The sequence below is a fragment of the Oncorhynchus mykiss genome, chromosome 2 (assembly GCF_013265735.2).
Source record: "Oncorhynchus mykiss isolate Arlee chromosome 2, USDA_OmykA_1.1, whole genome shotgun sequence".
In the NCBI taxonomy this organism is placed as follows: domain Eukaryota; kingdom Metazoa; phylum Chordata; class Actinopteri; order Salmoniformes; family Salmonidae; genus Oncorhynchus; species Oncorhynchus mykiss.
The window spans coordinates 50511236-50525923 of NC_048566.1; the positions used below are offsets into that span (position 1 = coordinate 50511236).

Genomic DNA, 14688 nt, shown 5'->3' on the forward strand with positions numbered 1-14688 from the left:
TTAAGAGCATTGCCATTCGACACAATGACTAAGCGAAAACAGGTTTCAGTAATTTTTCAAATCTCAAAAAAATAAAAATGTATCTTATTTACATAAGTATTCAGAGAAATTGAGCTCAGGTGCATCCGGTTTTCATTGATCATCATTGAAATGTTTCTATAAATTGATTAGAGTCAGCCTGTGGTACATTCCATGGATTACACATGATTTGGATAAGCACACACCTGTCTAAATAAGGTCCCACAGTTGACAGTGCACCCAAGAGCAAAAACCAAGCCATGAGGTTGAAGGAATTGTTTGTAGAGCTCTGAGACAGGATATTGTCGAGGCACAGATCTGGGAAGGGCACCAAAAAATGTATGCAGTATTGAAGGTCCAACAACACAGTGGTCTCCATCATTCTTAAATGGAGGAAGTTTGGAACCAACAAGACTCTTCCTAGAGCTCTGGCTGCCCGGCCAAACTGAGCAATCAGGGGAGAAGGGTCTTGGTCTGGGAGGTGACCAAGAACCCAATGGTCACTGACAGAGCTCCAGAGTTCCTCTGTGGAGATGGGAGAACCTTCCAGAAGGACAAGCATCTCTGCAGCACTCCACCAATCATGCCTTTCTGGGAGTGACCAGACAAAAGTCACTCCTCAGTAAAAGGCACATGACAGCCCGCTAAGAGTTGCCAAAAGGCATTCGCTGGTCTGATGAACACAAGATTGATCTCTTTGGCCTGAATGCCAAGTGTCACATCTGGAGGAAACCTGGCACCATCCCTACAGTGAAGCATAGTGGTGGCAGCATCATGCTGTGGGGATGTTTTTCAGCGGCAGGGACTGGACCCTGACTTGTCTCCAAGGGAAAGATGAACGGAGCAAAGTAGAGCGAGATCCTTGATGACCTGCTCCAGAGTGCGCAGGACCTCAGACTGGGGCAAAGGTTCACCTTCCAAAAGGACAACGATTCTAAGCACACATAAAGACAATGCAGGAGTGGCTTCGGGACAAGTCTCTTAATGTCCTTGAGTGGACCAGCCAGAGCCCGGACTTGAACCCAATCGAACATCTCTGGAGAGACCTGAAAATAGCTCGCCAAATACAGGTGTGCCAAGCTTGTAGCGTCATACCCAAGAAGACTCAAGGCTGTAATTCCTACCAAAGGTGCTTCAACAAAGCACTGAGTAAAGGGTCTGATTACTTATGTAAATGTGATATTTTTTGCTTTGTTAATATAGGGTATTGTGTGTAGATTGATGAGGAAAAAATACAATTGAATCAATTTAAGAATACATAAAAATATGGAAAAAGTCTAGGGGTCTGAAAACTTTCCTAATGCACTATGCATACATACAGTACCAGTCAAAAGTTGACACCTACTCATTCAAGGGTTTTCATATTTTTCTTTTTACTATTTTCTACATCAAAACTACGAAATAATACATAGAATCATGTAGTTACCAAAAAAGTGTTAAATCAAAATGTATTTTATAGTCAAGATCTTTCAAAGTCGCCACCCTTTGCCTTGATGACAGCTTTGCACACTTGGCCTTCTTTCAACCAGCGTCATGAGGTAGTCACCTGGAATGCATTTAAATTAACAGGTGTGCCTTGTTAAAAGTTCATTTGTGGAATGTCTTTCCTTCGTAATGCGTTGGAGCCAATCAGTTGTGTTGTGACAAGGTAGGGGTGGTATACAGAAGATAGACCTATTTGGAAAAATACCAAGTCCATATTATGGTAAGAACAGCTCAAATAAGCAAAGAGAAACAACAGTCCATTATTACTTTAAGACATGAAGGTCAGTCAATCCGGAACATTTCAAAAACTTTGAAAGTTTCTTCCAAGTGCAGTCACAAAAACCATCAAGTGCTATGATGGAACTGGTTCTCACGAGGACCACAGGAAAGGAAGACCCAGAGTTACCTCTGCTGCGGAAGTTCATTAGAGTTACCAGCCTCAGAAATTGCAGCTGGTGACTATCGGTGATTTATTTACAATTCAAGGCACACTTAACCAGCATGGCTACCACAGCATTCTGCAGCGATACGCCATCCCATCTTGTTTGTGCTTATTTGGACTATCATTTGTTTTTCAACAGGACAATGACCCAACACACCTCCAGGCTGTGTAAGGGCTATTTGACCAAGAAGGAGAGTGATGGAGTGCTGCATCAGATGTTCTGGCCTCCACAATCACCCGACCTCAACCCAATTGAGATGGTTTGGGATGAGTTGGACCGCAGAGTGAAGGAAAAGCCTGACTCGTAGTCTGCGTTCCAATTCATCCCAAAGGTGTTCGATAGGGTTGAGATCAGGGCTCTGTGCAGGCCAGTCAATTCTTCCACACCTATCTCGAAAAAACATTTCTGTATGGACCTCACTTTGCGTACGGGTGTAGTGTCATGCTGAAACTGGAAAGGACCTTCCCCAAGCTGTTGCCAGAAAGTTGGAGGCTCAGAATCGTCTAGAATGTAATTGTATGCTGTAGCATTAAGATCTCTTCACTAGAACTAAGGGGCCTAGCCCGAACCATGAAAAACAGCCCCAGACCATTAATCCTCCTCCACCAAACTGTACAGTTGTCACTATGCATTGGGGCAAGTGGTGTTCTCCTGGCATCCACCAAACCCAGATTAGTCCGTTGGACTGCCAGAAGGTGAAGTGTGATTCCCCACTCCAGAGAACAAATTTCCACTGCTCCGGAGTCCAATGGCAGCAAAATGTACACGACTCCAGCTGACACTTCGCATTGTGATCTTAGGCTTGTGGGCGGCTGCTTCAGTAAGGTCATTCTACTGCCAATGTTTGTCTGTCTATCAAGATTGCATGTCTGTGTGATCGATTGAATATAACTGTCAGCAACAGGTGTGGCTGATATAGCCAAATCACCACATTGTAAGGGGTGTCCACATACTTTTGTAGATTGATAGATATTAAACAACAACATTAAAAGAGAGATCAGTCCTATTTAATACGGTCTGCAGAAACTGTTTTTTACAAGTCAAAGCTCGATGAAAAGCCATGAAATACCTACAAATTATACAGCTGATGAGGCATAGAAACATATTTAGTTATGAGACTAAAGCCATCTGGCTAAACATGTAAATAAGGAACATAATGTACCTCTATGATGAGGCTGACATCAGTGGTGAGGGCCTGCACCCTGTGGAAGCTGGCAATCAGGCCAAGTGACAGGAAGCCCTCCTGGTCCATCTTCTTGCGCAGGAAGAAATCCCGCTCCAGGTTGCCAAGGCTGAAGTAGTACTCACTACGGAGAGACGCGGAAAGTTCAAAAACAAGGAGGATCAAGGTACTCTTCCTATAATTAAAATGCCTTTATTATGAAGGCATGTTCAATAGAAGAAACACTGTCAAGCCAAGCCCTTGTCAGGGAATACAATGACATAATGTGGGAAAAGTTGAGACTAAATATTTGCCTACGTTCTCAGCATTGTTTGAGTTGGAGATAAACGTAATTTCAATTGTCATCAGATGTTTAGGAGATGGAATTTGATTCAGATTCCATGTTATATTCTGGGGACACCCATATGAGAAAGTATGCATGCATGTTTAAGTCGGTTTGGATAAAAGTGTCTGCTAAATCGCATATATATTATATTACACTATTCCAAGGCTGAACAACAGTGACATCTGCTTCCTCTTGAAACATTGACCTATAAAGCGTAGTAACCAATGGCAGAACTTATGACGCATAGTTACCAATGGTAGTACATTTAAAGCAACGTAACCAACGGTAGGTAGGTAAGTACTCACATCTGCCTTTTGACATAGTCCTTGAGCAGGCCCTGGTCCACTGTGTACAGGTCACTGCTGCTCATGTTGTCGTAGTAATAGGTCACTGGAGCACCAAACTTCTGTCCGTAGGCACCGTCCTTCCCGTTGTAGGCCTTGTAGCCATAATGGTAGTCAGGGTGACCTGGTAGGAGACACGGCAGTAGTAAACCATTACAGGGCCACTGTCACAAGCCTACTACAAGTGAACAACAAGGCTGCAGAGCTACAAGAGTTCACCAACAGCAGGGAGACATTTGCAGCACAGCTGTTGAATCCCAGGAAGGCGCGCAATGATTTACTAAATAGGAACTAGCTAAGATTTAAAATGTGGTGTCCCCCGGGGGAAAATCCTTTGACTTCTGAAAGTAACACTGTGTTCCTGAGGAGAGGGAAGAGTCTGAAAACTCAAAACAGGTGGATCTCGGCCAAGTGAGAAGGAGAAGAACGGCAGGTTTCATCACAACAGGGGGTGGGTGGAGGGAGGGAGTGTCACCTTTACTCCTCTTCCCCTGTTCCACCCCCTTTCTCCTCAAATGAAAGGTGGCAGTGTTTTCCTGTCAGAGGCAGACTCCCATGGCCCAGTCAGAGGTGAGAGAGGAGCGGCTGGTTGCCAAAACCAACAGGCCCAGCCAGGCTAGGGATGTAGAATATTTGAATATCCAAACGGACGTTAGTATTCGAATACTTGTGTGAGTACTACTGCATCTCCCTCTCAATTAAATTCAAGGGGTTTTATTGGCATGGGAAACATATGTTAACATTGCCAAAGCAAGTGAGGTAGATAATACACAAAAGTTAAATTAACAATAAACAATGCACTCACATAAGTTCACCTCTCCCTCCGTCTGCTCCCTCCCATCTCACACCGGCCCCTCCACAGCTGCAGCAATAGAGCTCCACCCTCTCTCCCTCCCATCTCACACCAGCCCCTCCACAGCTGCAGCAATAGAGCTCCACCCTCTCTCCCTCCCATCTCACACCGGCCCCTCCACAGCTGCAGCAATAGAGCTCCACCCTCTCTCCCTCCCATCTCACACCGGCCCCTCCACAGCTGCAGCCATAGAGCTCCACCCTCTCTCCCTCCCATCTCACACCAGCCCCTCCACAGCTGCAGCAATAGAGCTCCACCTTCTCTCCCTCCCATCTCACACCGGCCCCTCCACAGCTGCAGCCATAGAGCTCCGCCCTCTCTCCCTCCCATCTCACACCGGCCCCTCCACAGCTGCAGCAATAGAGCTCCACCTTCTCTCCCTCCCATCTCACACCGGCCCCTCCACAGCTGCAGCAATAGAGTGCCTCCCTCGTGCAGCAGTGCTCGGGTCAAACACTTAAGCTAATTAACCCCACATGGATTTTGAATATGCAACACATTTATGATACTACTCCAATAGTGAAATTATTTTAAACTCTTAATCCCGAGCACCATGTCTAACCCCACTGCCCTGAGCTATCCCAGGTCTTGACACGTCCTAACACACTCTGGTAGTTATTAAATTGTTTTGCTCATACTGTTTCCTTAGTGAGGCTGGATCAGGGTCACACAAGACCAAGGCAAAGCCAGCAGACAGATCATTCCACCATTTCCACATAAGCACAACCACACATTGATCGGAACCAGCAATGGAGCGCAACCACACAAAGAGAGAGCTGGTAGAGTGGAGAGCTGGGCTTTATGACATGTGGCGAAGCTTCATTCAACAGTATTGTTCTACAGAGGATCGAATGCGCTCGAACCATCCAGCTGATAGCCCTCCATATAACAATTCATGATTTTCCACTAAGGGGATTTTGGAAATGTAACCAGTTTATTGACTGACAGCACGTTAACAAAAACTAAAGAATTCATAACAGATTTTTTTCTTGCACAATATAGGTTCAGCATACCCACTTAGATGCCTTTAAGAGTGACATTTAGAGGCCAATGAAATGTTTTATCCCAATAACAAAACGGTCAGAACAATTAACATTATAAAATCAATGGTGTCGAAAAGTGTGAAGGTGCAACACTGGCCTGGTGAGGAGGTAGGCTACAGTCCCCCCATCAGGGTGATAACTTGACTCTGAGACATGGCGAAGGTGTAGCCTCTCATGGAGGGTTGCCTGGATACTTGACTACCGATGCCGGTCTACTCTGCTTAGCAGCAGCAGAAGAAGCCTGATCCCTCATGACTGAGCTCACTCATCTTGTCCAGAAGGTCTACTACTTGTTCTTACGCTGGCTGCTCTAACTCATCGTTATCGTACTCCTCACTGAGCTCTTCCTCTAGCTCAACTGGGGGAATGAGGTGGACTGGAAAAACGGACTCAATTCGTACATTGGGGCCAGACTGTTGCTGAGTAGACTTTTTTTTTTGGGGGGGGGGGGGTATAGCTGGCTGCAGACCTTATCCACAAGCTTCCCCATTTCCTGTTTAACGCCATGAACCTCGAATTCTCGCTCTACGGCTAGATGAGATATCTGGTGTCCTGTGTGAATTTAAGTATGCTTTCTCTAATTCTCTCTCTGAGGACCTGAGCCCTAGGACCATGCCTCAGGACTACCTGGCCTGATGACTCCTTGCTGTCCCCAGTCCACCTGGCCATGCTGCTGTTCCAGTTTCAACTGTTCTGCCTGAGGCTATGGAACCCTGACCTGTTCACCGGATGTGCTACCTGTCTCAGACCTGCTGTTTTCAACTCTCTAGAGACAGCAGGAGCGGTAGATATACTCTGAATGATCGGCTGTGAAAAGCCAACTGACATTCACTCCTGAAGTGCTGACCTGTTGCACCCTCGACAACCACTGTGATTATTATTATTTGACCCTGCTGGTCATCTATGAACATTTGAACATCTTGGCCATGTTCTATTATAATCGTCACCCAGCACAGCCAGACTGGCCACTCCTCATAGCCTGGTTCCTCTCTAGGTTTCTTCCTAGGTTTTGGCCTTTCTAGGGAGTTTTTCCTAGCCACCATGCTTCTACACATGCATTGCTTGCTGTTTGGGGTTTTAGGCTGGGTTTCTGTACAGCACTTTGTGACATCAGCTGATGTAAGAAGGTCTTTATAAATACATTTGATTGATATACGCAGCTTCTCGTTCTCTTTCCGGATTTCCTCTAGCTCTGCTTGGAAAGCTGTTGGCAGCTTCCTGTGTTCCCGGTAAGGGTAGGGTGTGGGGGCTTCTCAGCTTACCTCCATGTGTTCTCTTTTTCTCTGCAGGCTGTGGGCTATCTAGGGTTCTAACCCATACCCTCTGGTGATGGCTCTGATCCCTCTCTGAGCCAGCATCCCATTGAACCTGGCGAGTGGATGAGGTTGCATGTGACAAGGTGAAGGGGGTCATCTTTGCCGCTCCTTCATGATGAAAATACCACTCCTCTTCTTGACCATTTACATCATTCGGTGCTGTGCTATGGTGGGGTGAAGTATGCCGTGTATGGCTCACATAGCCTACCTCGCAATCTTGTAGATGCTGTGGTGGCCGTTTCTGATGCGTCGAACGAACTGCTGGATGTGTGAAAGCCTCACTCACGTAGTAGTCTTGCACCTTGCACCGGGGAAAAGCACTTAAGATCCGTCTCGAATGGACCATAATGTAGTGGAGGAGGACCTGCTGGACTGTATATCTGGGCTCCCGAGTGGCGCAGCAGTCACTGCATCTCAGTGCTAGAGGCGTCACTACAGACCCTGGTTCAATTACAGGCTTTATCACAACAGGCCGTGATTGGGAGTCCCATAGGGCAGCGCACTATTGGCCCAGTGTCGTCCAGGTTAAGGTTTGGCAGGGGTAGGCTGTCATTGTAAATAAGAATTTGTTCTTAACTGACTTGCTTAGTTAAATAAAAGGATAAATGTTCTCTCCCAGGTGCTTGTAAGGGCACAGATGGCAGACCGGTAGGATTCCAGTTGAGGTAGTTTAATGAGGCTGATTCTCATAGAGCAGGAATGGCACAGCACACTGTATGGCTTGACAATTGTGTTAACCAAGAGTGTGTGATTTCTGAAGGAAAGTAGGTAAAAATACAAGAGAATGGAGACAGGTGAATTGCACTGAACAGTTCAGTAGATGTGAGTCGACTGTATCCAACTAAACTGAATACTAATAGAAACAACATGTAAAGTGTTGGTCACATGTTTCATGAGCTGAAATAAAAACACTCCAGAAATGTTCCATACACACAAAAAGCTCATCTCATTTTGTGCAAAAAAATGGTGAAGTCAAAGAAGCATAATTATTACACAGATGCACCTTGTGCTTGGGACAATAAAAGGCCACTTTAAAATGAGCAGTTTTGTCACACAGCACAATGCCACAGAGTGTGCGATTGGCATGCTGACTGCAGGAATGTCCACCAGAGCTGTTCCAGAGAATTGAATGTTAATTTTGCTCCCATAAACTGTCTCCAATGTCGTTTTAGAGATTTTGGCAGTACATCCAACCGGACTCCAAGGCCCACCCATGGCTGCACCCCTGCCCAGTCATGTGAAATTAGGGCCTCTATTTCTATTGACTAACTTCCTTAAATGAACTGCGACAATTGTTGCATGTTGCGTTTATAATTGTGTTCAGTATAGTTACAATATGATATGACTTTGACCATTTGCATGGTAATGCATTTTTGGGGGGAGATTATAATTTGTATTTTTGCTTACCTCTGGAGCCTCTGCCTCGTCCCCGGCCCCTGCCACGACCCCGGAACCCGGCACGGAAGGGAGCACCCTCGCTCCTCACGCTGGACACCTCATCATGGTCATCACTCCATTCACGCTCGGACTTCCCTCTGTACCCGTCTGAGAACATAAAATACACTATATATACAAAAATATATGTGATTTCGGCTATTTCAGGCACACATTGCTAAAAGGTGTTTAAAACAAAGCCATGCAATTGCCATAGACAAACATTGGCAGTAGAATGGCCTTTACTGAAAAGCTCAGTGCCTTTCATCATGGCACCGTCATAGGATGCCACCTTTCCAACAAGTCAGTTTGTCAAATGTCTGACCTGCTTGAACTGCCCTGGTCAACTGTAACTGCTGTTATTGTGAAGTGGAAACGTGTAGGGGCAACAACGGCTCAGCAGCAAAGTGGTAGGCCACAAAAGCTCACAGGATGGGACCACCGAGTGCTGAAGACCTATGGACACAGGTCAAAATCTTCTGTCCTCGGTTGCAACACTCACTACAGAGTTCCAAACTGCCTCTGGAAGCAACGTCAGCACAATAACTGTTCGTCAGAAGCTTCATGAAATGGGTTTCCATGGCTGAGGAGCCGCACACAAACCAAAGATCATCATGCGCAATGCCAAGTGTCGGCTGGAGTGTAAAGATCGCCACCATTGGACTCTGGATCAGTGGAAATTAGTTCTCTGGAGTGGTGAATCACACTTCACCATCTGGCAGTCTGACGGACGTATCTGGGAAAGCTACCTGCCCGAATGCATAGTGCCAACTGTAAAGTTTGGTAGAGAAGGAATAATGGTATGTGGCTGTTTTTCATGGTTCGGGCTAGGCCCCTTAAAAAAACACTATAGCATACAATTACATACTAGACAAATTCTGTGCTTTCAACTTTGTGGCAACAGTTTGAGGAAGGCCCTTTCCTGTTTCAGTATGACAATGTCCCCGTGCACAAAGGGAGAAATAACAGTTTACGGCGCGTATCAGGCCCGTATCACTAAGTGACCTGCCTAGCAGTCAAGATAAACAAAGCAAAAAAAGAAACGTTCGCTCACTGTCAACGTTTATTTTCAGAAAACGTAACATGTGTAAATATTTGTATGAACATAAGATTCAACAACAGACAGACTAAACAGGTTCCACAGACATGTGACTAACAGAAATGGAATAATGTGTCCCTGAACAAAGGGGGGAGTCAAAATCAAAAGTAACAGTCCGTATCTGGTGTGGCCACCAGCTGCATTAAGTACTGCAGTGCATCTCCTCATGGACAGGTGCATGTTCATTCATTGTTTATGGTTCATTGAACAAGCACCCATCCGTAGCACGCGCTCCAGCAGGTGTATCTCACTGATCATCCCTAAAGCCAACACCTCATTTGGCCTCCTTTCGTTCCAGTTCTCTGCTGCCTGTGACTGGAACGAATTGCAAAAATCGCTGAAGTTGGAGACTTTTATCTCCCTCACCAACTTCAAACATCTGCTATCTGAGCAGCTAACCGATCGCTGCAGCTGTACATAGTCTATTGGTAAATAGCCCACCCATATTCACCTACCTCATCCCCATACTGTTTTTATTTATTTATTTTTCTGCTCTTTTGCACACCAATATCTCTACCTGTACATAACCATCTGATCATTTATCACTCCAGTGTTAATCTGCATAATTGTAATTATTTGCCTACCTTCTCATGCCTTTTGCACACAATGTATATAGACTCCCCTTTTTTCTACTGTGTTATTGATTTGTTAATTGTTTACTCCATGTGTAACTCTGTGTTGTCTGTTCACACTGCTATGCCTTATCTTGGCCAGGTCGCAGTTGTAAATGAGAACTTGTTCTCAACTAGCCTACCTGGTTAAATAAAGGTGAAATAAAAAAATAAAAAAAATAAAAAAATAAATTTAAAAAAAAGCATGGGAAACAGTGTTTATAATGTAGATCTGTGAAGTTATTTGGAATATTAGGCAGGGTCCTGAAAGGGGACGTTTCTTTTTTTGCTGAGTTTATATCGGCTGTTCAGATGTGTAGGAGGAGACAGCCTAGGAGGAAGGGTTAAATATCACTGCTTGTGTGAAAAGGGTTTGTCTAATGCAGCTGTATTGATCCTCTGGGAAGAATAAACTTGGTCAAACTTTTCATTTTTTACAGTTTTTATGGTGGAATCCATAATGTGTTACGGGGAATTAAAATCTTTCTGGTGCAACATTTCTCTAACAGGAACCCTGGTGTGTGTGTGTCAGTCACCAGATCTCAGCCAAATTGAACACTTAAGGGAGATTCTGGAGTGGCGCCTGAGACCGCGGTTTCCACCACCATCAACAAAAACCCATTTATAGAATTCCTCATGGAAGAATGGCATCGCATCCCTCCAATATAGTTACAGAAGCTTGTAGAATCTATGCCAAGGCGCATTGAAGCTGTTCGGGCGGCTTGTGGTGGCCAACGCCCTAGTAAGACACTGTTGGTGTTTCCTTTATTTTGGCAGCTACTTGTAAATCCCCTATGGACACAGGTCAAATGTAGTGCACTACATAGGGCATAGGCTGCCATAAGAGGTCAGGTTGGCGATGGGAGATGACACTCACCTCGGAGGTCGTTCTTCCTGTTGGGGGGCATCCTGGGCACCTCGTTCTGACGGGAGTTATTCCTTGAGGCCGAGCGTTCTCTGGGCCCCTCAGACTTCACCTCCATCATCAGCGGCACCCACCTATGCTTGTTTCCTACAAAAAACACACAAAAACAATACCGTTAGGGAGTCGCCTGTCTGCCAAATTTCCACAATGTACCACAATGTAGTTATTTTGTTGTGGTGTTTTTTTGTTGTCCAAGACCAAGAGTCCCTTTCTGTAGTGAAATGCAGGCAGGCAGGCAGGGATAGTATGAAACTAGTTGATGTGTGTAAGGGGAATGGACAGAGCAGCACAGTAACTTATTGTGCTAGACCAATTCAAGTTTAAAAGGTTTCACGTCTGGGATTGTGAATGGGAATTCTAATCCTACTGAGAGGTGAGAAAAAACACCCCAAAATAAATACCTCACGTTTTACTTGGTTGATATATAACCCCCCCCCCAAAAAGCTATTCAGTCTAATATGTAGTTCCCCATGCTGGCCAGCAGGCTGTGTCAGTGGTCTGTTAGTGGAGTATGTGCATAGGTTTAAAGTACTTAAGTAGTATTTAAGTATTTTTACTAAAGTGTTTTTTTGGGGGGGTATCTGCATGTTACTATATTTCTGACTACTTTTACTTCACTACATTCCTAAAAACAATGTACTTTTTACTCAACACCCAAAAGTACATTTTGAATGCTTAGCAGAGAGAGTGAGACAAAGAAAGAGAGCAAGACAGCAAGAGAGAAAGAGCAAGACAGTGAAACAGAGCCAGACAGCGAGAGAGAAAGAGAGCAAGAGAGCGAGACTGAAAGAGAGCGAGACAGCAAGAGAGCGAGACAGCAAGAGAGCAAGAGAGCAAGAGAGCAAGAGAGCAAGAGAGCAAGAGAGCAAGAGAGAAAGAGAGAAAGAGAGAAAGAGAATGAGACAGCAAGAGAGCGAAAGAGAGCAAGAGAGCGAGACAGAAAGAGAGCGAGACAGAAAGAGAGAAAGAGAGCGAGACAGCAAGACAGCAAGAGAGCGAGACAGAGAAAGAGAGAAAGAGAGCGAGACAACAAGACAGCAAGAGAGCGAGACAGCGAAAGAGAGCAAGAGAGCGAGACAGCGAAAGAGAGCAAGAGAGCGAGACAGCGAAAGAGAGCAAGAGAGCGAGACAGCGAAAGAGAGCAAGAGAGCGAGACAGCGAAAGAGAGCAAGAGAGCGAGACAGCGAAAGAGAGCAAGAGAGCGAGACAGCGAAAGAGAGCAAGAGAGCGAGACAGCGAAAGAGAGCAAGAGAGCGAGACAGCGAAAGAGAGCAAGAGAGCGAGACAGCGAAAGAGAGCGAGACAGCGAAAGAGAGCGAGAGAGCGAGACAGCGAAAGAGAGCGAGACAGCGAAAGAGAGCGAGACAGCGAAAGAGCGCGAGACAGCGAGACAGCGAAAGAGAGCGCGAGACAGCGAAAGAGAGCGCGAGACAGCGAAAGAGAGCGCGAGACAGCGAAAGAGAGCGAGACAGCGAAAGAGAGCGAGACAGCGAGAGAGAAAGAGAGCGAGACAGCGAGAGAGAAAGAGAGCGAGACAGCGAGAGAGAAAGAGAGCGAGACAGCGAGAGAGAAAGAGAGCGAGACAGCGAGAGAGAAAGAGAGCGAGACAGCGAGAGAGAAAGAGAGCGAGACAGCGAGAGAGAAAGAGAGCGAGACAGCGAGAGAGAAAGAGAGCGAGACAGCGAGAGAGAAAGAGAGCGAGACAGCGAGAGAGAAAGAGAGCGAGACAGCGAAAGAGAGCGAGAGAGAAAGAGAGCGAGAGAGAAAGAGAGCGAGACAGCAAGAGCGAAAGAGCGAGACAGCAAGAGCGAAAGAGAGCAAGACAGCAAGAGCGAGAGAGAAATAGAGCGAGACAGCGAGAGAGAAAGCGAGCGAGAGAGAAAGAGAGCGAGAGAGAAAGAGAGCGAGACAGCAAGAGAGAAAGAGAGCGAGACAGCAAGAGAGAAAGAGAGCGAGACAGAGAGAAAGAGAGCGAGACAGCAAGAGAGAAATAGCGAGACAGCAAGAGAGAAATAGCGAGACAGCAAGAGAGAAATAGCGAAAGAGAGTGGAAGCCAGAGCCAGCAAGTTAAAGTGATCGAGAATGCGAGATAGCAAGCGAGAGCGAAACAGAGAGCGAGCAAGAAAGTGAGATAGCTGGCACAAAAGAGAGCGAAACAGAAAGATTGTGAGAGCGAAAGAGTGCGAAAGAAAGAAAGAGCGAGAAAGAAAGCTTGAGAAAAAAGAGCGAGAGAAAAAAGAGAGCGAGAGAAGAGGGCAAGAGAAAGAAAAAGAGTGAGAAAGCGAGAGAAAAGAGCGAGGGAAAAAGAGCAAAAGAGCCAGAAAGAAAGAGTGATAGAAAGGGAGCGAAAGAGAGATTGAGAGCGAAACAGAGAGAAAAGGGAGAAAGAAAGTGCGAGAGAAAAAAAGGGGGCGAGAGAGCAAGAGAAGGAGAGAGAGAAAGAGCGAGTGAGCTGAAAAAAGGCATGGGACGTCTCATTCTGAAGGTCAAAAACCACTTGCTGGCAGGCTGGTGGAATTTCAACCCTTTATTTCTGCCAACACATCTCCCTGTCTGCATGGCCTCCTACTCATTCCCTCGCCGTGCATTCAAAGGAGTGTGGGAAAGGCTCAGTGTAGTAGTCACTACTAGGGCTGTGGCGGTCACAAAAGTGTGTCAGCCGGTGATTGTCAAGCAAATAACTGTCGGTCTCACGGTAATTGACCGTTATTTAATAAACACATTTAGCCTCTCCTGGCTCCCACACATAGCCTATAAGCCACTGATGTAGACCTTTGGAATATCTACATTTTAAAAAGTCTAATAAATCCATGTAATATAGCCTACACCTTCACAATAAAAATCTATTATTCATTTTTAGACAGGACTAAAGAAACATGATATGGAGGAAATGTGGTCTATTTCAGCAGAATAGCATACTCTGTTGTCCTTATGTTAGGTCCTGATATGGCTATGTCATATGACTGTGGGCTACACTAGTTAATTTAGCAGATAAGATTTGCTTAGAATTCTGTGGCATTATTTTACAGTATGAAGAATATGATTGAACAAAGCTGAATTAAATAGATTTTATCCAAATTATTTGATTGAGTGCACACATAAGGTTATTCTGTGTTGAGTGGTTAAAGAAAAAGGTACTCCTATATGCTTAAATTTAGAGTTAATGTAACTTTAGTTGATCTACAAACGTTGGGCTATATGTTTTGATTTTTAATACATTGTAATGCTGCATAATGCGATGATGATTTTTAAAAAGTTGCTTGAAAAGCATGACTTCTGATTTGTTTTTTTTTGTGCAGGCTGTACACACTTCATCAGTCTCTCATTCACAATTGAACAAGTACTTGATAATGCCTAGAATTTCCCGGTGGCATCCCCTTTGTGTTGCCGTAAGGCACCCTAAAAAAATCCATGACTTTTGCGGCCAGTGGCAGTTGTTCCCTTCACCCCGAGTGCTCCGACTGGGGTGCAATCCTCAGATAATAGCGTTGTTTGCTTTCGCCGAAAAGCCTTTTTGAAATCTGACACGTTGGCTGGATTCACAACAAGTGTAGCTTTAATTTGGTATCTTGCACATGTGATTTCATTTAAAATTGCATAGTAATTTA

The 14688-nt window shown here is 45.2% G+C and overlaps 1 protein-coding gene across 7 annotated transcripts in view; it reads right to left on the reverse strand.

Annotated features, from left to right (window-relative positions):
• LOC110491068 (La ribonucleoprotein 1, translational regulator) overlaps positions 1 to 14688 on the reverse strand; it is an 86676-nt gene that overhangs the window by 36604 nt on the left and 35384 nt on the right. For all 7 annotated transcript variants that reach the window (XM_036950070.1, XM_036950061.1, XM_036950051.1 and 4 more), the window contains 4 exons: positions 11032 to 11166; positions 8418 to 8555; positions 3760 to 3922; positions 3109 to 3253 (listed from right to left, as the gene is read on the reverse strand). In XM_036950070.1, the coding sequence (XP_036805965.1) occupies positions 3109 to 3253; positions 3760 to 3922; positions 8418 to 8555; positions 11032 to 11166 (581 nt within the window). The remainder of the gene's footprint in view (positions 1 to 3108; positions 3254 to 3759; positions 3923 to 8417; positions 8556 to 11031; positions 11167 to 14688) is intronic.